We start from the raw sequence: 24,269 nt of genomic DNA on the forward strand, positions 1-24,269 counted from the left end.
GCGTGATTATCCCTTGGTATGTTTTAAACTGCCTTGTTTGTTCGGCACTAGCGCAGAAACAGATGTTGCTCTACCGTGCAGGATAATTTACTGTACCTCCTGGTGTAGCATGGAAGTCCTCCCAGGGCCCAGCTGGTCTGTCAGTGGCACTGGCTGGTGTCTGCTCAACTATGACAACGACAAGGAGAAGCTGTAGTTTTTGGGTTTTTTTTTTTTTTTTCCTCATGGTCATTCTTCTCAACCTTTAGTTCTGCCCATGCTCATTCTGGGGCTGGTGGAAATGCTGCTGGCTTTTGTGTCTTGGTGCTATGTTGCAGACCCCAGACGCTCCCCTCTCCACTGGCGATAATAACACAACTCATTACTTTTGTCGTCTAATGATTATCGGCATGATCGCTCAGAGCAAGAGCCAACCTCGTCTTGCACACATAACTGGTACTGGAAGGTAAAACAGATTTGTCACTTACGATCTGACTGCTGAGCCACACTTTCAGCTCCATTATTGTGATTAACTTCTGCATAAGATATGCTTGCCCAATTGTCATTTGTGATACTGCAGTGGGCACAAGCTGCCATGCTTCCCAGGAGCACACCAGCCAGTCGGATATGACTGTGTTATTCGGACTGTTAAATGTCTACCCTTGTCACAGCAGCCACCCCAAGCATTATTTTGCTTTTGTATTTCTTCATCCCACACCCTACTGGACTTGTTGTGTGAACAGAACTACTACATGTGCCAGCTACTATTTCAGACCACATGTTAAAATGATGCCATCCTATTGTTGGTCCAACAGGGCCAGCAGCAGGACATGGAAAGTAGATCCTTGATTTTCACCATAGAAATGTTGGTTGTTGGTGTCTTGCCAACCAAAATCTGTCGTGTCAGGTGCCTTGTGGCTATCTGCAGTAGAGTCCATGTTCCAAAACCAAAGTCCTTTTCTAGCCTCATCACCAGCAAGCCGATTTGACTCTGCCTGATTATAATAACGAAGGCAGTCTAAGAGAATATGCACAGCCTCACTCTACGTCAGATTGAATCACCACACTGCCCACACAGAGCTGACCGCAGCCTCATTTCTTTAGACAAATGCATGCTTAAGGAAAAACCTCCTGGGAGAAGGCACCCAAAGCGACTACATGTCCCTGTACAAGCTGTTCATAGGTTTACATTTTACCCAAATAATTTTTTATTTCTGTGGTTTTTTTGCCTGTATACAAGCCCCCACTAATGGGTCTGCCTTTAATAATCTACTAACTGGGAACTGGCTGACAGAACTGTACTCGGCACCAAGAAACTAGGCTCTGAACATGTGTATGTGTGTGTGTGAGGTTTCTAAATTGCAAGTCATAAACACAATCATTTCTTATCATGTGAAAGAAGGGAAGCTCCATTTGGAGCTCTTTCCCATTGCTGATTAGAAAGAATCAAGCTTTATATTCCAGGATCCATTCACGCTGGTGGAAACATAGTCAGTTTTGATTATGAAGGGAGAGATGCAGCCCTAGACAGGAGCTACACACTGATATGCATGCTATCAGAATGATTTATGCAAATTATGCATATTATTCCCAAAGGAATTCCTCCTCAAACTGCCAGGATAAATCGCCGGAAATTAGCCATAAAATCTGCCGTGCTAGGAGCAAAAGGTGAAGGCCACTGGGATAGCAAGGACATTCGGCTTCTGGAATCTTCCAGGATATGATGATGGGTTATTCTCCCTGGATAGTGAGGAAAATGTGGTTTTCTCCCTAATCCTATAAAAATGTGTTCCTGAAAATTTTCCAGCAAATGCTGACTCATTTTATTTACAGCTAGCATAAGAGAAATTAAGTGTTAAGCTCTCTCCAATTGCACCTACTACAATTACTTTCTGGTTAACTGCCTAAATGCTATTTAGCAGCTAAGCCTGGCTTGAAAGGCATCACTCCTCTAAAGACTGGTGAAGTCGTGTGTTGTGAGCTGGGTATAGCTTCACGCTACTACATTTGTGCCACTAACATAGGAGTCCTTTCTTGGAGACCTTTCCTTCTTTCCTCTGTCCATAAACAGCAGGGCTACCTGCTGCCTGTAAATCCCCGAACGACGCTGGGGCAAAGCCACCAGGTTCTTTACTCTCAGCATCCACGGCGCCATTGACTCTCTCTTAGGTCTCAATGGATGTGCAGGAATAATTTCCCTACCAGCCAGGCAAGGTTTTGTTCATGAGTTCTAACAGCCCAGCCGGTGGAGATGGAGAGAGCCTCTCAAAGTGCTCACTGGAGTTACAAGAGCTGTTGTTTGTTTTCCTCAGAAAGCACCATCCTCGAGGTCCTGCGGCTGTGTTCCTACTCCACCATCATTCGGGAAGTGCAAGAGGATATGAATTTCAACTCAGAGACTAGCAGCTACTGTCTACGGAAGGGAGACTTTGTAGCCATCTTTCCTCCCATCCTACACACTGACCCAGAAGTCTTTGAATCTCCAGAGGTAAATAAGCATCATGTGGGTTATTGCCGCCCAATAAGCAAGCTCACTCCTATGCATCCTTTTGCTTACTCTCACTGGAGATTTGAGGCAGCTTGCTGATGACTTCTGTATTTCCCTCTAATAGGAAGATTTTTGCCTTTACAGAAGTCCCCCCCCCAACAAAACTGCCTTTAACAGGTTGTGTGTGGTCTGTGAACAAAAATTCAGATAAGTCTAAATGCTACTTAATTCAAATGAAATGGACATTTTACCCTAGTCACCATTACTTTTAGCCACTGAATTAGAGTCTCATTGATGAGGAATTACTGAAATCCAAAAGGGCTAGCTACTGATATGTGGCATAAAGATTAAACAATAATAACCAGTTTGCTAAGCTATTACAAAATGAAGCTACTTCAGACATCAAATACCGTCATCACTATAGTTAGGACCAAGTAGTAGTTAAGACCTTTTAGCTAAAGGTATATGGCCTTGCTTGATCAATTAGCATGGCACTATGAACTTCAAATTGTAAAGCCGCTGCTCCCAGGTGAAGCTCCGAGGGTAATTGTGTCATCTCCTTGTATTTTTTTTTTTTCTGAAGCTGGAGTTAATGAATATCAAAGACTGGAAATTAATCCACCTTCGTTCATCCCTTAATACCACTTCAGAGAGTCATCCCCTGCATGCAAATTGACTGTAGCTACAGTCTGCTTGTGCTAGGCAGGGAGTGATGCTGCTGACTTGTAACATTTGCCATCCACCTTTTTAGAAGGAAACTTCCATCCTCCTTTCAAATACTTCATAGATGGCCCTCTTTTAAACATAGGTTCAAAGATAGATGTTCTGCAGCCAACCTGAATTATAATATTATTGAATTTAGGAAATTAATAAAAAGACAGACTTCTGAAACAGTGAAATGGTTTGTATTTATTTAACCAGCAAAGCCAATGTCTTATTACACGGGGAAGTGTGCATGGTTTCTTAGGCAAGGCATTATGCAGATAATGAGAGCTGAGAGGATGTAGAATTTCAGCCAATGAAGGAGCGTTCTCCAGAGAACAAGCTGCATCTCTGCATTTGTGAATTATTCCAATTGTTAGTATATAGTCAATGAATAACACAGCAGAAATTAATATCAGAAAAATATTTGTAGAGGTTAAAATAGCAACACTTCTTACAATTTTTCACTTCTGCTTGGGGTTTTCTTTGTGAGTATTTGATTAGTAGCAGAGTTCATTATTCATGTCATGAGAGTTAAATCAGAATTATTGTTTTCATCAAATAAGAAGTGTTCACCAGATTGCCACCATCTTTATGAGTACCTTTCTTTGTGCTTTTTCTACCTCTCACTCTTCTGCCCCTTTTAAAAAAATCTGATTGATAACTTTAAAATTTTGAAAGCCAAAATTATACATTATGAGAGTTAGAGTCATGCACGGTGGGAGAAAGGCCATCAGATCTCCATATGCTTGAAGCCAGCCTGGACTACACCACACATTCTAAACCATCCATGGCTACATAGAAAGACCCTGACTCTCTCTCTCTCTCTCTCTCTCTCTCTCTCTCTCTCTCTCTCTCTCTCACACACACACACACACACACACACACACACACACACACACACATGCATTGAAGGAAAAAAATTGTAAGTGTTGATTAAGGAGCAGTGGTGGGCATCCATAATCTGGCACTTAGGAGGTTAGTATAGGATATTAGCAAGTTCAACCCCAGGCTTGGCTTTATAACAAAACAGAGAGAAAGATGGGGGTGGGGGTGGGGAGGTAGGGAGTGGGGAGGCGGGAAGAAGGAGCTGGAGGAGGAGTGAGGAAAGGGACTGAACTGTAATTTGTATATATGTTGCCCTGTGGAATGCAGACATTACCCAAATGACATTAATAGTAAACAAAAGGTTTGCCTCATACTAAATCAGTGGGAGAATGAAATTTCATTATTGTGAACAGTGATTTAAAATCATTAGGATCACTCCAATGAGACTCAATGGAATCTATCATTTAGTGGGTTTTAAGCATTATTCAATTATACCTGACTTGTGTTAGGATTAGAGAATTTTTGCTACACTGTTGTTTTCTTGAATTTAGCTGTGGAATGATGATCATTCTTTGTACAAAAACAAAAATATGATTTGGGACTCTTTTATCTGATTTTTCCAGTTATTATTTATTCTATAAAGATTTCTAAGTCTATACCACTGTCAAGTGATACATTACTGCATTTTCTTAAGATGGCAACAAGAACCAATAGTAGAAATGGGTTTCAAATGCCCATGCCAAACCACCGTCGACCAGCAGTAATGGAAAGTCTGAAAATCGTATCCTGGGCCATTTGGCACTGAAATCGTGGCCCCTGAGTCCTCAAGAGACCCCTGCTCCTCAATATAGACTTTATATCCTTCAGACTTTGATTGGGAAGACTAGAAATTATAAGTAGAAGAGAGGCAATAATTGAGCCAAAACTATGAGGCTGACTGGCTCAAGTTTCCCAGCTCTCGGCACCTAAAACCCCAGGATCCTCAGCCCATCACGGGTTCTGAGCACACTGAAGTGTGGTTTCTGAGTGTCTGAGTATCACTCCCCAAAACAAGCCCTGCTTCTCCTTCACACGTCCGTCCCTTTGGTACCTGTACCTCTCTGCTCCTGAAATGACCCTACTTATTCTCCTCTCTGCTCCTGAAATGCCCCACCCACTACTTACCTCTCTGATCAGGGAAAACCCCTCCTTTCTTGCCTACCCAGGAAATTCCAAATTCCTCCACAACCACCACCTCTGTCATCTCCTCTTTGAAAATGAACAGTTTCCACCAAATTTGTGAGAATGTGTCACTGCCCATTTGGCTTCTACATGTGCTTTTGCTGTAGTGCATGCCAATAGGGTATTACTACCTTGCAAATGTCAAGATTTTTGCAGCTGCTTACTCAAGGGTGGTCCTGCCAACAGAATACTATCCATGTAAAGTGATTAAGGAGATATAAAGATGAGTGATTGCAATGAAAATGAAACTATGTATCAGTTAAGACAAAGAGGTACACACTGAAATATCTACTGGGTGCAAATAGAGTAAATTAATAAGTAGCCTGAACACAAATATAGTCATACTACTAAGAATGTTAAGAACAATAGTGAAAGGACACCTGAGGTTGCTAGAGAGATGGCTCAGTCTTTAAGAACATTTGCTGGTCTTGCAGAAGACCCAGGTTCAGTTCCCAGCACCTACATGGAAGCTCCCAACCAACTGTAATTCCAGTTCTGGTGACTCTCTTCTGTCAAATACCAGACACACATGTGGCAAAGAGAGAGAGAGAGAGAGAGAGAGAGAGAGAGAGAGAGAGAGAGAGAGAGACTCCTAGAAGGCTTCTAAATGGCACAACTGGGTAATCCTTGACCTTCAGCCATTGCAAACATTAAGAGTAGTTTTTAAAGATTTCATTTAAATGGATTTTAAAGAACCTGAAAAAAAATTGACTTTGAGATGAAACTGAATTTTTAAATATCCAGAAAACTAAAGTTTCAAGCAACATGGGGTAAACAAAATGTGTTCTGAAATCCTAATCTGGCCTGTAAACTACCAACATGTAACTAATATATTAAGGATTATTCTTTTTCTCAATATGGGCGGCTTCTCTTGTGACATCTCACATTTGGATGGCTCCTGTCAGTGTATGAAAACATACAGGCAAATGGAACATGCACAATGAGAGTGAACCAAAGGGAACAGCCCTCCTTGGCTCTCTCCTGATTTAGAGGTAGATACGCTACCCAACAAAGTCTGGGTAATTTGTTACTTGCCTAGCAGTGAGCTGCTTATTAAGTTTTTCTAAGATCTTCCCTAAATTCACCACTGTTATAGGCCAGAAATCATACAACTGGCTATCAAGCAATGGGAAGGAAACAGTTATGGTTTCTCTTCTATCAGGAAGCCCAGAACTGGAGCTATGGAGCGAATTAATGCCACAGGTCTATTTTCCTAGGTCCAAACATGGACAAGAATAGAGAAGCCTGTTGATAGTGTTAGGCTATAGGGAACACACAGCACCATTTAAGATGTCATGATCACCATGCAGCTCCCGAGGTAAAGACAGTAAAGCACAGCACCTCCAGAATATTCTAGAAAAGCTCTGCTATTACCAGGTCTTATTTAACCTCATGTCTTCATCTTCAGAAGGGTGTGGGTGTAATAAAATGCTAAATCAGTTTGAAAGTTGACAATCACTATGGGAACCTCAGTGTCAGGATTATTTTAATTATCCTCACTGTTCTTGGAATAGACCAGTTATCACAGGTGAGTAAGTAAGATAAATAACTGATTCTCTGTCTCCATCAAGAATAGAGATGGTGCACTCAGTAGAGCTCAAAGAAGCAAACACATAATGAGCTGCTCTTTTCCCAGAAGCCCTGTGATAACATAAGGTGATAGAGAAATAAAAGTTCCCCTTGTCCTTTATTGTTTACCATACAGACCTTATCACATGGCTTTCCCCCCATAGCCAGGTGCTTTATATTAAGGGAGTTTCAGTCCTGCCAGCACATTGACATTTCACACCTACCATGTTGAAACCCTTGGTGTCCTGGTGAAACAGTTTTGAAAGACCTAATCTGTAATATTGATTAACGGTTTCTGATGCTAACACTACTGTACTGGGGAGGTAACATGTTACCAACATGAAGACTCTGATACAGAGCCTGGGAGATTTGTGCACACACTGTCAAAAGCTAGTACTAGCTGCCAACAACTCACAGTTGATTTGAATCAGATCATGGAGGTACAAAAAAGACTTCTCTGCCATATCATCCTGTCTCCAGGAAGACTGGAATCCAGCGGCATCACTGGAGTCCCCTTAGCTTTTCCAAAAACTGGAAGGTTTTTTGTTGTTGTTTTAATTACTAGAAGGTTGTATCTTTTGTCTAATTTAGATTTCTATAGTCAAGTTATGAACTGAGTGAACTAAAGATATGAACCTATCAGGTGTGCCACCTCAGCAGAACTATACTTGATGCCTTTGTATTAGCAATGTTTCTTATACAGGAAATATGTTTTTAAAAAATCTGTTGAACTGAACTAAACATAGTATTTGGAAAGCACAAATGAGGTGGTTATGCAATTCTCCTCTGTTGTGTATATTAAAACTTCCTCTCCTCTCGAACCCCAAAGGTGCATCTCCTATCCAAACTGGACTTGTGCTTCTGTGTTGCATATTTTCTGCTGTTTGTATACTCCGAAGATGCAGCCACTTCCCATTCTCTGTATGCTCGCGCCCACATTCAGTCATCTTATCTTTTCTTCAAGAACATGAATGTGGCTTTAACAGTAGGCATGACTACCCTTTGTTCATTAGTCCAACAAGCATAGATGGAACCCTGCCACGGGAGTGTCACTGTACTAGAGGCTGTGAAAATGCAGAGGTAGACTAAAATGACCCCAGGGTTCCCTCACTCTGCTATCTTCTGTGAGCTGGTGCTAACTGCAGTTTGTCCTTGTCACCCTATGCATGATGAGGTCCAGAGAAAGGCTGATCACAAGCCCTTGGTTTCTGGGCTGCTTTCTTTCTAAGCAAAGGACTTCTGGAGATCTCCACAGACTTTTCTTTTCCTCTGTGCCATTGGCCAGATTGCTTCAAATTCCCAGACCTCAAATCAGTCAGAGGTTGTTATGCAATTCATTTGAGCATGACTACCTCAAGGACATACCAGTAGAACACCTAGTGGGCACCAGGCAGTTGTGGTGGCTTTCATGTCCACTCAGAATTAAAAATCTCAGAAATTTCCATTTTATCATTTATTTAGTAAAACTCAGAGGGAAGCTGTCAGTAACATTTACTCTGTGACTGTCAAGATGAGAACATAAATATATAAATTTGAAAAAAAATTGAAAATAATTTCTTTTGGTGTTTAGAGACAAGGTTTCTCTGTGTAGTTTTGGTGCCTGTCCTGAATCTTGCTCTGTGTCTGTATGCTCACAGAGAGTACCGTCATGCTGACTTGCAAATTGGGAGAGAGTAGGAACTGAGCAAAGATTTTCAAAGTTTAAATGCTAAAGAAATTTAGTATTCTGGTTTAAACTAAAGTAAACCAAATACTGATAAAGGATATGATTGGCTTGATATTACTACACTTGCCATTAAAATAGTTTGAGCATTTGTGATGCACTCATAATTTAGTCACATTATAGAGTTTCACCATAACCTGAAACATGTTGGATCTGACCTACCTCTATAAGTTTGACATCATGTAGTTTATATCAAAGTTGTGGTTGAGCAGATCTAATGAGCTCCAACTATTGGAAATAATTGGTCGTCTTAATTCAAACCATGAACATTAATTTAATTGATGGTTTAATTCACATCTAACTAAAATAAGGTCACTCAGTACCTTTTAACAAACTAAGGGAGAGTGGAGCCAGGACACTTCAGCAGACTGGCAAAATTAAGGCTGCTGGTAAACCATCCTAAATAAACCAGCTTTTTAACTTTCTGTAATAAGTATTCTAACTTATTTATGAAAATATGTCAGAAATGCCCATTACCTAGAATTAATCCAAGCAGAGTACACTCTAATAGAAATGTCATAGGGGAAATTCACATTAACATAGAAAAAAAAACAAGTATATTTTGCAGCTTAGGTTCTCTCTGGGGCTTTGTTTGAATTTTATTATTTTCTGTCTCTTTAATCCAAACATAAGCAATGAACTAAATTTGTGATACTCATCCATCAATAGCTAGATGGGAGGGTAAATGAATAGCAAACTGACTGCTGAGATGTACTACTTCATAGTAACAATGGCAGCAGTATAGGAGACATAATTGGTGTATCAATAGTCTATATGTCAAGATCCATCATAAAGGACAGAAATGGAGATAGATGTAGCCTTTATGCTTAAAAAACTCACTGCAATCACAGTGATTTGAGTATTGAGTGTCCCCTCCAAAACTCAGCCTGAAATCTGAATGCCATTTTGGTGGTTAGGTTGTGTTAGGGTTAAGGCCCTTTTAATGTTAGTTATCACTTTCTTGACAGCATATTGGCTACCAGAAATGTGGGTTATTATAACAATAGACTGCCTCTCTTATTGTTACTCTTCTAAATGCACCAGCTTGCTCTGTAGTTTTCCATTGTGAGAAACAGTTCAAGGCCCCATTAATACCAGGCTCGTAAACTTTTTGGACTCTAGAATCATGAGCCAAAATCAACATCTTTTCTTTATCAATTATCCAGCCTCCAGTAGTTAGTGACAGCACAGAATACTATGTAAGAAAAGACAAGACAAATGTGAACAGAGAAGAGAAGTGGTTTAGGTATTTGAATATAGGTATTCCCTGTAACATTTCAAATTTTTGAAGGTTTGAGCATGGCTTTCATGTATTCAAGTTTTACCTCCTCCTGTATGTTTTCAGACAAAAAGCAGCCTTGCACAACAAGATAGACAATGAGAGAAAGCAACCTGGTGGACCTAACTCAAACTAGTTCGTGTAAAATTTTAATTTTAACAATTTCTATTATTCTTTATAGGAATTTAGGTTTAATCGATTCATAGAAGATGGCAAGAAGAAAACAACCTTTCTCAAAGATGGGAAAAAGCTGAAGTACTGCATTCTGCCATTTGGAGTCGGGGCCAGCAAATGTCCAGGCCGATATTTTGCAGTTAATGAAATAAAGCTACTGTTGGTTATGATTTTAACTTATTTTGATTTAGAAATAATTGACAAGAAGCCTCTAAGATTAAAGTACAACCGTTTGTTTTTCGGTATTCAGCATCCCGATTCTGATGTCTCATTTAGGTTCAAGGCAAAATCTTGCCAAAGCTGAAAGGGTGGCAAAGAAGTTTATCAGAGTGGAGCTACATGTGCTGAGCTCCATGGTTTGTGGGAGTCCTGCAAATGTGACTACTATGCTTGTCTGTTTGAAAATGGCAAATTTATATTTGATCCGAGATCAATTCAGTTTGTTCTTGGTGACAAAACCTATCATAAAATAAAGCAGGGCAGTGGCATAAAAAAAAAAAAAAATGTCATGGCAATCATTTCAGGATAAGTTCAAAGTAACAATTTCAACTTTGTACTTACTGCAGTTTTTTTTAATTATCATTTGTTGTAAATGTGCTTTTTCAGTAATAAATTTAGCCCTGGATGATGTTTTTTAAGTTACTGAAATCCTCTAATATGATTTTATGTTCTGCCAGAAAAGTGTGCCATTGGCCAGTCTAACAATTTCCAAGTTCTCAGAGGAAAAGGAAATTAAATCCCACAAGTTACACTGTATGAAAATGTTCCCTTCAAGCAGAGTATCAATAATGTCCTATCACCATGTTACCTTTGCATTAAATGAGTTTTGCAATAGATTAAATGTTCCAACTTCCCTTCAATATTTAATCATTCATAAATGCTCTTAATAACTTTGTATTGTATAGCTCAATATAACAAAATGTCTTGTTATGTAAGACCTCTCATGTTCAAGTTAGATAGTGTTAAAAATTAATATATAAGAAAACACAAAGGCTATTACATATTCAGCAATTGCCTTAGACATTAGTATTAGGTTTATTATGGAGGGAAATGTTGAAGTCATTGTAGCATTGATCGTAGTATTGGTCTTTAGTATAAATTGTGTTATTCTAATACTGCAACGAACCCTTTTCTAAATGTTTCCATTTATATAAACTGGGAAATTAGATAGTATTATTTATCTACAACCTTGTGGACTTGTAGGTTAGTTTATTATTTTGGACTAGCACATTAAACTAGACCAAATACTTTCATATGACACAATCCAGCCTGTATCAATGATTAAAAGATTTCTACTATCAAATTTCCCAGTGATTGACATTTGGCATAAATGGAGATACAAAATGCAAACTCACAAGGCAAATAATTAAGCCAGATTAATTCATGCTGCATTAATTAGAAATTCTAATGCTTTGGGAATTTTCTATTGGTTTTACAAAGGAAATTGATTTAAAATATCACTCTGAAATACCTATCATACTAGGTAAATACAACATGGTAGCATTTCTTTTCTTCTTTCTAGAGCATATGCTCATTGAATGGTGCTTGCATGAAGGTCTACTGGCATGAATTCTGCTTTTGCTTGATTGAGGTTGTCTTTATTTTCAATTTCTTTCCTTTATTAAAAAAATGCCAAATGACCATTTATAACTATATAAATTCACAGAATTCAAAGTGAGGTTATGGCTTATGAAAATGATGTGGAATGATTAGACCAACCCAAATGATAAAATATACTCAGATACTTAACACCTGTTATAAGAACATTTGAGGTATTCATTCTATTAGCATCTTTTAGGATACAGTGCTCTCTTGTTAACTGTATTCACAAGGCAATGTGCTAAAACCTTTCCCATATCCCCCAGGAAGACCATATTCCTCTTGGCTGAGATTTTTTTTACTTTTTGATCATTTCTCCCACACTTCCCCAGCCTCCATAATCACCACTTCATTCTGTGCTTTGGTAAGTTTAATTATTGAATTTCATATATTCTATTTTTTACTTGCTATGACAAGAACATTGTGTCAACAGTAACTTGTGAAGAAAAGAATTTATCAGGGGTCACACATCCAAATTACAATCCATTGTTGCAGTCAAATCAAGGCCAGAACTCAAGGTAGGAACCTGGTACAGAAACCACAAAGAAATGCTGCATACTAGCTTGCTCACTGGCTCATTCTTAACTAGCTTTCTTATTAGCCTAAGTCTATCAGCCCAGAAAATGGTATAGTCCATAGGACCTGGACCCTGCCACATTAATCATTAAGGCAACCTTTCATAGACATGACCTCAGGCATCTGATGAAGGCGAATCTTCAGTTGAGGTTCCCTCTTCCTAGATACTCTATATTGAACCAAGGTGAAATTAAATTAAAGCAAATACACGAGGTAGAGTACCTGGTATTAGTCTATCTCTGCTTGGTTCTACTTCACTTAATGTTCTCTAAATCTCTCTATGTTGAATCAAATAACAGAATTTATTTTTTAAGGCCAAGCAATATTCCCTCATATGTATATACCACATTTTCTCTATTCCAAGACTATCTCTGACCACCCCTACCTCCTCCATACAATTTCCATGACATCCTTCATTTTCCTGAAAACAAAGGACATGTGTGGTGTCCTATCCTCAGGCCCATCTGACCCTCTTCCTTCTGAGAGTGTCTCTGGTTGATTTGGAGCCACCAACTTGTCAGCTTTCAAATTTTCCATTTCATGTAATTTCTAAGTTCAGTGACTAAATTTCTCAGTTGATAATTCTTCGTTCTTCCTTTCTACCTGGTCATATTTTGTAAATCTTATTCCTCTAGTGTACCTTCACTGTCTCTTTAACTATAGTCAGCATGGTTTATATTCTGCACCTGGCATCTCAAACCCTCTCTTGTTTTATGGGTCTGATTCTGTAGACCCCCTTTCCACCAATGCTTCTGATGGCTTAACTACTGAGCCTCTGTTCCTTGTAATTTTACTTCTGAAAAATGTTTCTGACCTGGGTTTAATGTTCATTCCTCAATGTATAACTTGTGTTTGGTTTTTGTCTTACTGTTTACGTTTCTGTCTAATCCATATTACTAGGAATGCTCATCTGGAATATTTGGGAGGGGACATGGTACACTGCTAAGTAACTGAATTCCAGCCTTAAATGAAACACTGTGATTAAGGGTGTTTGGTTTTGTTCGGGGTGTTTGCTACAGCTTTGTCGTGTGTTTGCTTGCTTACTTGTTTGTTTGTAAGATAGGGCCACATTATGTAGCAATGATACACTTACAAAGGTTTGTCTGTCTCTGCCTCCTGGGTGCTGGATTAAAACTTAAAACCCATGATCAGAAACAGGCAGGTGAGTCATTTGATTGCTTCTTTGTTTCAACCAGACATAGATTAAGACATGCAAATATGTCTAATCCTGCACTGTAGAGCAATGTTTCTAGTCCACCCACCAAGTATGTTGGCTCTGAAAATTACTGACTTTGTGCAGAAGTCTTGGATTTTATACACACACATATACACATACATACATGCATGCTTATGCCATGTTGAGCCCTAGACTTTCTCTCCTAAATGCCACAAAATACAGTCTATTTCATTTGTATTAGGATATGGAGTCTGCCTTAATATCTGAATGGAGATCCTCCATATTGTAAAATTCAACAAGCACTATACTTTCATGCTATTGCAACAGAGAAAACCACAAGAAATTACTGCATCCTAACTTCTGCTTAATATATACTTAAAAGTGTATGTACAAATTTTAAAGAAATAAAAAGAAAGGTTGAAGAACTATTATATGAAATAATTAAAAAGAAGCAAGAAACATACCTGCAACCTTAGCTTTTGGGAGGCTGAGGTAGTAGGAGCCTAAATTCTTAGACTAAAGTGAAACCCTGTTATTTACCCAAAAAAAAGAAAGGAAAAGGAATGAAGGAAGGAAGGAAGGAAGGAAGGAAGGAAGGAAGGAAGGAAGGAAGGGAGGGAGAGAGGGAGGGAGGGAGGGAGGAAGGGAGGAAGGAAGGAATAAAGAAAGATAAATAAAGCAAGGAAGGAAGAAAAGAAAGAAAGAGAGAAAGAAAGAAAGAGAGAGAAAGAAAGAGAGAGAGAAAGAAAGAAAGAAAGAAAGAAAGAAAGAAAGAAAGAAAAAAAGAAAGAAAGAAAGAAAGCAAAGAAAGGTCATGGGGTCTAGTTGCCTTATTATCATCAACACATGTGAACTTACTTTGAAAACAGAATTGGAAAGTTTAACAGATACTTATGCAACTTTTTGTCTTTTAAAAGTTATTTTTTTTGGGGGGAAGGGGGAAGAGAGATAGTTCAGCACTTAAAAGCACTTGCTGCTCTTCTAGAGAACTGAGTTTGGTTCTTAGCACCCACAGTAGGCAGCTTATACCTCAAGCTCTAGGGGATCCAACACCCTTTTTCTGACCACCGTGGCTACCCACACACATATGGCATTCATATATGCATACATAAGCACATACTCAAAAATAAAAAATCTTTTTATTTTTATTAGTTCTTTGAGAATTTTGTACAATGTTTTTTGGTCATATTCCTCACCTTCCCCCAACTTCTCCCAGATGCATCTCCCTCCCCTACCTGGCCAACTTTGTGTCCCCTTTTTCCATCAGCTACAATTTGTACTGCCCTTATACTCATGGGTATGTGGCCTTACTGGAGCTTGGTTGATCCACCAGAGGCAAGACCCTTAAAGAAATTTCAATTTCTTTTTCCCAGCAGCTATCAATTTCCAGTTGCAACTTAGCTAGGAGTGGAACAGGACTCCATTCCCATATCCCACAGGTCTTATACATGCTGTTACAGCCGCTATGGTCCATATCTTCAACTGTACTGGTATATCCAGTAAATACTGTTTCTAAGTAGTCATCAACTAACCCTGGATCTCACAGTCTCTCAGCCCCTTCTTCTGCAATCATCCCTGAGCCATGAAAGGAGGAGTTGTAATACAGATGCACCACTAAGGTTGAACATTGCACAATCTGCTATTGTATGAACCTTGACCAGTTTGGGTCTCTGTGATAATCACAATCTATTGGAAAAATAAGTTTCACTGATGATGGCTGAGAGATGCATTAATCTATGGGTAGAATAATAAGATAAGAGACTATTTAATACATCATATTCATTCAGCTGAGTAGTAGGAATAGGTTTTCCCCTATGTCACATGTCATGTATATCCACAAGTCCTTGATTCCAATAGCAGTGCCAAGCATGGGTTTCAACTTGGGAAGTGGACCTTAACTCCAACCAGAAAGTGATTTGTTAGTCCCATGATGTTTGTGCCATTCATGCACCCGTCATTATTGGAGCTCAGCTGGGTAAGACTGATGACTACTTTTGCCCCTGGTAACACTCATAGCATCTTCCAGTACTCTGAAAGCTAGCAATTGGGAATGACGTTTCCAGGGCAGCTTGGTTTGTCCATGCTGTATCTCCCAATTATGCAGTGTCCTTAGAAGTGGGATTTTACTGTCAATTTCTAGATGGTATCCAAGAACATTGCAATAACTGTAGTGTTATGGGTCTATGTGACCTTAGTGACTAGCAATTCCAAAGGAGGTAACCTATTCCTGGCACTGAGTGTGGCATTTTATTTGTTGTTCCGTGGTGTATAGTTAGCATCTTGTTGCCTCATGATAGGATAACTCCATCAAAAATCATTTTTTATGTATGTATGCTTACATTTTAGGAAACTTCTAAAGTAGTAGGTCATGTGTTTGATATAGGAATATTTTAGAGTTATTGTTTTCTCATTCATTTATTTGAACAAATATTTATTAAGTATTTCCACTAGTTAGATATAATACTATGCAACATTCCCCTTCATGAATATCCTTTTTGGGAGAGAAAATTATATATAAATAACTTATCTGTTGTCAGTTTGGTTGTAAAGAATAAATTTCTCTTTTTAAAATTATTTTAATACCTGATTTAGTATACCATCTAAATATCTAAATAGCCTTTCCCAGCAACCATTATAAAGTAGTGTTCCATAATGCATTATTATGTACAAATTGCACAAGCTAAAATATATATAGAAGGACTATGGGGTCACCAAGATGGTTCAGTGAGTAATTCTGCCTGTACTCAAACCTGATGACCTGAGTTTCGTCCCTGGGACCTTACATGGTAGAAAGAATTGACTCCTACAAGTTGTTCCCTGTCCTATATACACACACTCACAATCACACACACACACACACACACACACACACACACACACACACACAGGTATGAATAGACACATAATTAATTAGTACATTGATACATGTAATTTTAAGGTATTGTGATGATGTAATAAAAAAAATATAGCCAGAAACAGTCACTGAGTCTTCAGAATTTTGTAACTATTTCATATATCCTAAATTTTCCTAAATTTTCTTTTCATTTTTGCAGCTTCACACAAGTTTTGAGTAAATGGATATATACTATTGTTTTACATCTGTGAGCAATTATAATTACATATTTGATTCGTTAGCAGAGGCTAAATGCTCTGTGAGGCTCTTTAGAACTACTTTTTCCTAAGTAAGGCACGCTGAAGAGCAAGCTTTACTGGACTTTTCCTCTGCTTTGTCCTGGCTTTCCTGACACTGTTGTTGTACCAGATGCATTTGTTTTATCAGACCTTGGGTCACAAAGTGATACTCATAATTCAAATACACACTGTTCATTTGTGCTTATTTCATCATAAAAAGTTATTTGAATAATATTTCCTTTAAACAGCTTTTCACTTAACAATATAATCTTAAAATTTCATCAAAGACCAAAGCACAAAATATATTCAGGTTTTAATTATAGAATAAAACGTGGCTATCCTGTGTAAAGCATAGTTTCTAAACCTCCTAAGTTTGTCAGTGTTGCAAACTATTGCTTAGTTGCACTAAATTATTAGGAATTTGTGCTTGAATACTCAATTGGGAAAAAGTGAGCATGCAAGATTACTCTCTGTAGCACTATTTTGAGTTATAGTGAGCAATTTAATAAAACTGTATCACTTACTTAGCACAATTATTACTTACTCTTCTTACAGTGTTAGGTCAGTAACCAATGAGTTTTGAACTTTTTAACTTGAATGTATTTTATATTAAATTTCTAGAGTAGATAACATTTAATTCATGAAGAATTCAAGCACACAATTTTGAATAGCTAAAAACTTGTCAACAGTTACATTTCAAGATGTGTTTAGACTGAAGAGTTCTAAAAATATGAACTATTGTCTTGATACATTTGCTTACTATGTTTGATTGTTAAAAGATACCGACAAATCTATAAAAATGTAAGTTATCTTAAAGAAATGTTGACTAAATTTAAATATTTTACAAATGAAATATTTAATGTTCTTTAATTTACAATTTAAAAAATCAATAAATCAATTTTAAATCACAGATGAATGTTTATGTCTCATTTCCTTACAAAGAGCAGAAGATCAGTTACTTTTGGTTACAAAAAGCAGAGTTTTCTCAGAAATAATTATGTGATATGAGTAATCCAACTTCATCCCTCACCTTCTTTATGTATATGTTCTCTTCTCATGCTCTTCCCCCAAAAGTTTAGTCTTCAAAATATCTTTCAATACATTTTAACTTTGTCTATATGTGGGATAAAACAAAGTCCAAGAAAAAGCACTGAATTAGTAATGCTGACCTGGCCGGGCTACAATTGTTAACACTTTCCAGTCTGTGAAAAGAGTGGTATCAGGATGAGACATGGAGGGAAGTCTCAGTATAGCTGGGCTTGGTCTTCCACAGCTCTCTTTATTGCTCAGCATGTAAGGAAGCTGAGTAATATTTGGACAGTACTCAACTCATTCATAAAATTGAAATGCAAATGCTAAACAAAGTCTATTAACAGAATAGTGTTGATGAGAATAAAATGAGTCTCCTATAGTAACTTACTGCAGTCCTGCACTGGGACACTTGGCATTTCTTAGGAACACTGATGGTATGGAGGCAACTCTACAAGCCTACTAGGAGATGCTCATGCTCCTATTAACAGGTAACAGAAGCCAACTGTTACAGAAGGTGCACCTGATCCTTGGAATTGGTTGGTTCAGTATTCCTTTTTACCTAATTAGGTGCTCATTAAACAGATAATCTTGTGAAAACTATACCTTGACTTTCATTTGTACTCTATAGAACACTTACTAAGTACATTAAAATGTGTAGAACTCTCTGGAAGATTGTGTAAGTAATAATGTCCATTTTCTATTCAGAGCAGGGCTTGTTAGAAAACATTCTATGGTTGTGCCAGAGTCTAAAGAGTATTTGATATAAGGAAAGATTATATTACAGGCAACACAGTAAATAAGTGCTTGGGGATAAAATCATTATCTATTTGTATATATAACAACAATTTGTGCTTATATCATTGAAGTAAGAAGAGAGAGATGAAAATACCAGAATCTAATGATTCATCATTGAAATGATATTAAACATTTGTAAATATAATGCCTGTACCATTCAGAGAGATTTACATACAAAAAAATCTCTGCACATAACTTCCATTTCTAAGATCCAGCCATTGTAGTTAACATTAAATGTGTCATTAATATTTTACGTATAAACATTTTAATAAATGCTTGTATTTCATTTTTGAAATTAATGTTTAAATAAAATAGACATTTATCCCAAAATCATAAGAACTCATATAATTAAGAGTTTTTATAAGTACCTTGGTCGTACATTAAAGGAATGTTTGGTTAAGTGTTTGAGATCATCTGAATTCTTACTGAAGCTCCTGGTCTATATGCAGCAGTGCTTTTAGTCTATATTATAAACACAGATTTTCAAATTTAAACTAACTTATTTTGAATTAACGTAACCCTATTGAAAAGGTATAATTTTTTTTTCATTTTAAGAAAGAAAGTAGACTAAACAATACTTTCAAATAATTACACCTAAGGAAGGACTCTTGGACTACTGGACATTTTCATTAACCTTTGACCCTAGATAATGACCATCCACAGCTCTTCTCCAGGGCAAGAGATCACAGATGATATCTGGGCCATAGGCATAACTTATATTTCCTGCCCCAGTCTCCATCATCCAAATAATTGTTTTACTTTTAGAGAAAGTGATTTTTAATTTTTCCAAAAGTACAATTTGTTGAGCAACTATAGTTTTTTTTTAAATTTCATTCGAGTCAATTACACTTTAAATATATGTATACCTGATGTTTCTGCAAAAGAAAATTACAGTTACATAGACCCATGTTTTAATTGATCCCACTTGCTGATATACCCAGCATCCCATAGATGGATAGCCTTTCCTCTTTCATGGCTCTTTGTGTTTCTGTGAAGGCCTGGTTAGGAAAACCATTCCCTCTCACTGAAGTCAGAAATTGACACTGGATTTTGAAAATAATATTGCAGAGAGACTGCACACAGAATGTTTAGCTGTGTTTACTTGAACAGACAATGCACGATTCAGCATTTTAACTAGTTAGACATATACTCCACCACCAACCATCATCACTCGGTGGGGGGTAAAATATCTTTTCAAAGAATACATAAGGATGTTTAACAGAGAAATCCTTTCAGCAAATACTTCAATAGTTGTCAGAGTTGAATAAATGTGCAAAATGAGGTTGGGTCATGAGGCATTTTTATGTTGAAATCTGAATTCTTATCCCTAAACAGCCCTATTAGCATGACAGGTTTGAGCTGAAATCATTCTCCTAATAAAAGTCCAAATATTCCTGGACTTTATCCTAAGACTTATAAGGAGAAATAATAATTGCCTTATATAACCACTGATACCACTTTAAAATTTGATGAAGATGTTAATTTATGGTTGGTTAGCAGTTTATGGCTGTCATTAGTTTTTCGGTTTGATCCATATTAGAAATCTATTTTTCTTTTTTCTTTTAATCTGTGATAATTATATAAAGATATGGTTATGTTTTATATAAAATGTATCACTCCACTATAGCATTTCAAATTATTCACAGATCATAGTTCTTATATGTGCATATATGAATTTAAAAATACAGCAATAAAATGCTTGAAACAGATCATAAATTTGCTTCATATTTTACTGCATCTGTGAATCAGGTTGAAAGACAAGGACAGCAATGGTCTTTGAGAAAGAATTAACCCTTTCCCAAGCTGGAAAGGAGATGATGTCATATCGAGCATAACTAAAGTCAACTCCCCATCAAAGCATCCTTGTGACATGTAAGATGGACATGGTCGGCAGGTGTGTGTGGTTGGAGTGGTGCTCAGTGTTTGAAACCGTCTTTCTTTTTGCACGTTGACCGTTGCAGCCCTGACATTCCCTTCCAATGCTGTGTAGTCTGTATTTCTGTGTTGCACAACAAGATAACATGTCAGAAAGGGGAGACAGAGCAAACTCTCCCTAACTCCCTACTTTTCTCTGTCCCCCATTTTGAGAAAATCCAGAAAAAAAATTAAAACCAATATCACTAATTCAGAAAAGGTGACAGAGGGAGAAAGAAGAGTTTCCCTTCCCTATAAGGAAGTAAAACTTCCTCCAGGCTTAAAACTGGAGCAAGCTCTCAAACCCAGCTAAGCTGCTGAAGGTGTGCCTTAAAAGGAAGTTCCTGGAACTGAAATGCAGGGGGCCAACCAGATCTGGCATCACCTGGGAAGAGAATTCAAGTCAGAGTGCCTGAAGTTCCCTTGGTGTCCCAAGAAATGTGGAGATTGGACCACAGAGGGCCTGAGGGAGGGGCGGGAAATGCCAGTCTTTGGGAAATGGGAGAAAAGTGGCTCAGCAGCAGGGGATCACCACCCTGTCCCTGGGCTCAGAGTGAGAACAGCTGTGGGTGCTCATATTGCTGACAAGGTTCGGTTTCTCCACCAAGCAGCTCTGGACAGCCTGCTCCTTACTCAGACTGAAGCTAGGTGACAAGCACTAGGTCTTGTCTGGGATCTGGGCTGGACTGGACCGGACTCCTGTTTATCCTAGGTAGCCTGCAGAATGCACACAAGTTGACCTGAAGAACCAGAGATTTGTTTGAGAAAAAGAAGAACTCTGATCCTTAAAGTTGTTTGTACTTCAAATACTGACATTACTATCTCTTAGTTTTCCTTCGTTCTGTGTCTGTTTGTTTGGCTTAAAGGCAGAGTTTAAATCAGTCTGAAATTCATTGGCTTGGCCAATCCATAGGCTCAGGAGTTACAAAGGCAAGCATAGATTGCAGGAGACAGGCTCAATTATTTCTTTTGCCCTCACAACAACAAAATCTTAAATTGATGTAAAGTCCCTTGGCAGTGCATGATTTTCGTCTGATCTGCATTTTGGTTAAAAGAAAGCTCATTTTTGTTTCTGGTGCTTAGGTTTTGCGATTTGGTTTTGTGTAGAGATGTCACTAAATTCTTCCCTTCCCCCTGCCACCCTTCATCCCCAGGCTGAATCCTATTCTCATTAAAGGTCTGAAGAGAAAGCTCTGAAACCTTTCCCTGTTCCCCAGCTCAGGATTCTTTACCTCCCTCTTTTCTGGAACACTGGCAGACCTCGGATCCGCACAGGCTCCCTCTCTCAGGCAGGCAGAGCCATCACAATGTGCTGCAAGACCGGAAGTGGACTCTCATCATTATTTTTCAAAGTCTGGGAAGTGTATTATCTTTTTTCCTAGTGGAAATTAGTTACCATAGCATTTAATATGTAAATGTGCCCAGAGCACACCATTAACAGTTAAACAGAGGATTCGACTTAACACATGATTATATCTTTCATAAGTCATTGCTCTCCAACAGTCGCTGCCAGTCTGCCAGGTCGGGTCCACAGGCAGGTGGAAAGGGTAGAAAGATTGGGTTTGGGTGCTGCTTGCCAAAAGTGCATGGAAAAGGCAATTCAGGGAGCTTGGCTTTTCCCTAGTGGATCATGGGCTGATGGTAGGAATTGGGTGTAATTGCAGGAAGAAAAATTCCTGTACAACACCAGGTCTTAGAAGGGATGCTCAATGGCAGAGTGGCCAGAAAGAAAGAACATAGCAATGTGTGTGTGTGTGTGTGTGTGTGTGTGTGTGTGTGTGTGTGTGTGTGTTGTGTTCAGCACACCACAGGCACACACATCGACTCACCTCAGGAGGAGGAAGGAAAAGTGACTTTTCCAAGATGTTCACTTGCAGGAACCTTAGGAAAGGAACAGTTGACGTGTCTGTCAGGCCTCAGTGATGAACTGGTGCTAGAATTCAAATGAGACTCACAGGACAAGTGGGACTCCAGTTCCCATGTGCCCATCCTCAGTCCTCCGAGGATCTGCTGGAGGGATGCCCCAGAGAAAGGTCCTAAGGTCTGGTGGATACCCCAGCAAGCTCTTGGATGAGCCACTATTGGCTGGCACATGGCCACACTTTTAGGACACCTGGACAAGTGCACTCTGAAGGCCCTGGTGCTGAGTCTTCAGTTCTAGTACAAGTGTCCTACCCAGACAGACACTATGGAGCAGCAGTGAATGGGCTAATTGTCCAGAGCAGGTAGAAAATAGGGCTAAGAAGAAAAATGGCCTGGAGTGGGGGTGTTGGGAAGTAGAAAATTTCTCTAACCATCCTTTTCCTTAACCAGAGCAGATGCTGGAGAAACTATAGAGAGGTTGGAGTGGAGGTAGAAAGGGACACCTAAGTAAATCTGAAGCTTCTCTGTCTGTCTTTTAGGTGTCCTGGGTTCCCTAAAAGCACTTGCTGAACAGCTCCCAAGCCTGGAAAGAAGGTTGACATGTCTGAAAATATTAGCGTGAAAATGAATATCATTGTCCCTGATGCATTAAAGTTACACCTGTTTGACATTCTCTGTCAACATCCTTCTCCAATCCCTTCCCCTTGCATTTGAGTTCTCTTCTGTGTGATTAAAGGATGAGGGGAGAACCAGAATCTCTGTTTCCTGAAGTTCAACATTTGTTATTCTGTCCAATTTCCGGTAATGGTTGAACAGTGCAAAGGTTGTGGGGGAAGTATTTCAAGGAGGCCTTCTTAATAATGCAAAATATTAAGCAGTAAATCTTGCAGCAAATGTGTCCCCTACAATGTTAATATGCAAAGGGGGAAAAAAAACCTGACTCGTGGTGGCTGTGGCTAATTCCTAATCAGAATGATGGACAGCAGGGCCAGAACAATACAAACTAATGGCTGTGTTGCTGATCACTTTACCCCTTGATTAAAGACACCCAATTATGGTGCAGAACAGTGTCGTAATTATGTTTCTTAATCACATCCAGGAGGTTTAATTGCCTTAACGATGTGTTTCATTAAATGAATTTAGGTATTATAGTCGACAGTTTTCATACACAGTTGTTTTCAAATTAACATAATATTAGACATCGTCATGGAAATTGTTTTAATAATCATAATTAGACGCACCCAGGCTTTGTCTGGTAAATGCTGAGAGACGGTCTTCTCCTGCCTGGGGGCTACCCGGGTCCCTTCCTTCTCTACCCCCACTCTCTGACTGGGAGGGCTTCAGTTTCAAGGCCTTTTGCTCTCATGTTGTCGGAAAAGTTACAGGTTCTGATTAGTCTTCTTTGATGGTAAGTGGAGCAGAAAACATCCTTCCTTACCACCCCCCACTAAGTTTGATGGCATTTAGGGGTATCTCTATGAGCTGAGGCTGCACAGAACATACCCCTCCCCAACAAACACACACAAATGCATTTAGGCAACCAGATTCAGTGGAAGCTCTGTACTTTCATACCTCCACACCAGCACCACCATCTCTAATGATGTCCACCACGGTACAAATTATAACTTCCACGTTCAAAAGCAAAGGTCCAAATACAAGCAAACACATCATACCTTAGTAGAGTCCATGCCTAATGCAATTGAAACACCAACGTCTCTTTAACAAGCAACAGAATAAACTCCAGGAGTTTCTATGGCCATTACTTACACTTAAGTATTTCTATCAAGTTGACTATTTTGTCACAGAAAAGTAGAATGAAACCACAATGAAGCTGGTGTTCAGAGAATCCAAATCCATCTTTTCCCTTGGTCTTCCAGCATTTGGAGGCAGAACTTTTGATTAAAATGCCTTTGAGAAAGTTTACCCACTGGCAGGTCCTAACATGGCCTGGATACCATACATGTGGAACTTTAGGAAGAGCCTGGCTTGGTAAGTTCCTGCTGGTATCAGGGGTTCTGGGCCCCATCACTGACCCCTCTCACCTCCGCTTCCATGGGTTCCCAGCGGTTGTCCTTTTAGTGAACATGTGATCTAGGGCTACTCATAATTGCACACCACTGACCAAACTTTTGGAAACACCTTTCCTTTTCTGTCACTTTTCAGGCAAGAATAACACAGGAGAGAGGTGGTGTCTCCTACAAAGCACAGCATAATAAAA

At 38.8% G+C, this 24,269-nt stretch overlaps 1 protein-coding gene across 2 annotated transcripts in view; it reads left to right on the top strand.

The window, feature by feature from the left end:
• The window catches only part of LOC118578256 (cytochrome P450 7B1), a 172,618-nt gene extending 158,715 nt beyond the window's left edge, over window positions 1-13,903 (top strand). For both annotated transcript variants that reach the window (XM_036179017.1, XM_036179018.1), the window contains 2 exons: window positions 2,292-2,467; window positions 9,971-13,903. In XM_036179017.1, the coding sequence (XP_036034910.1) occupies window positions 2,292-2,467; window positions 9,971-10,267 (473 nt within the window). In that variant the 3' untranslated portion in view covers window positions 10,268-13,903. The remainder of the gene's footprint in view (window positions 1-2,291; window positions 2,468-9,970) is intronic.
• Window positions 13,904-24,269: the final 10,366 nt, after the last annotated feature.

This window comes from Onychomys torridus, chromosome 2 (genome assembly GCF_903995425.1).
Source record: "Onychomys torridus chromosome 2, mOncTor1.1, whole genome shotgun sequence".
In the NCBI taxonomy this organism is placed as follows: domain Eukaryota; kingdom Metazoa; phylum Chordata; class Mammalia; order Rodentia; family Cricetidae; genus Onychomys; species Onychomys torridus.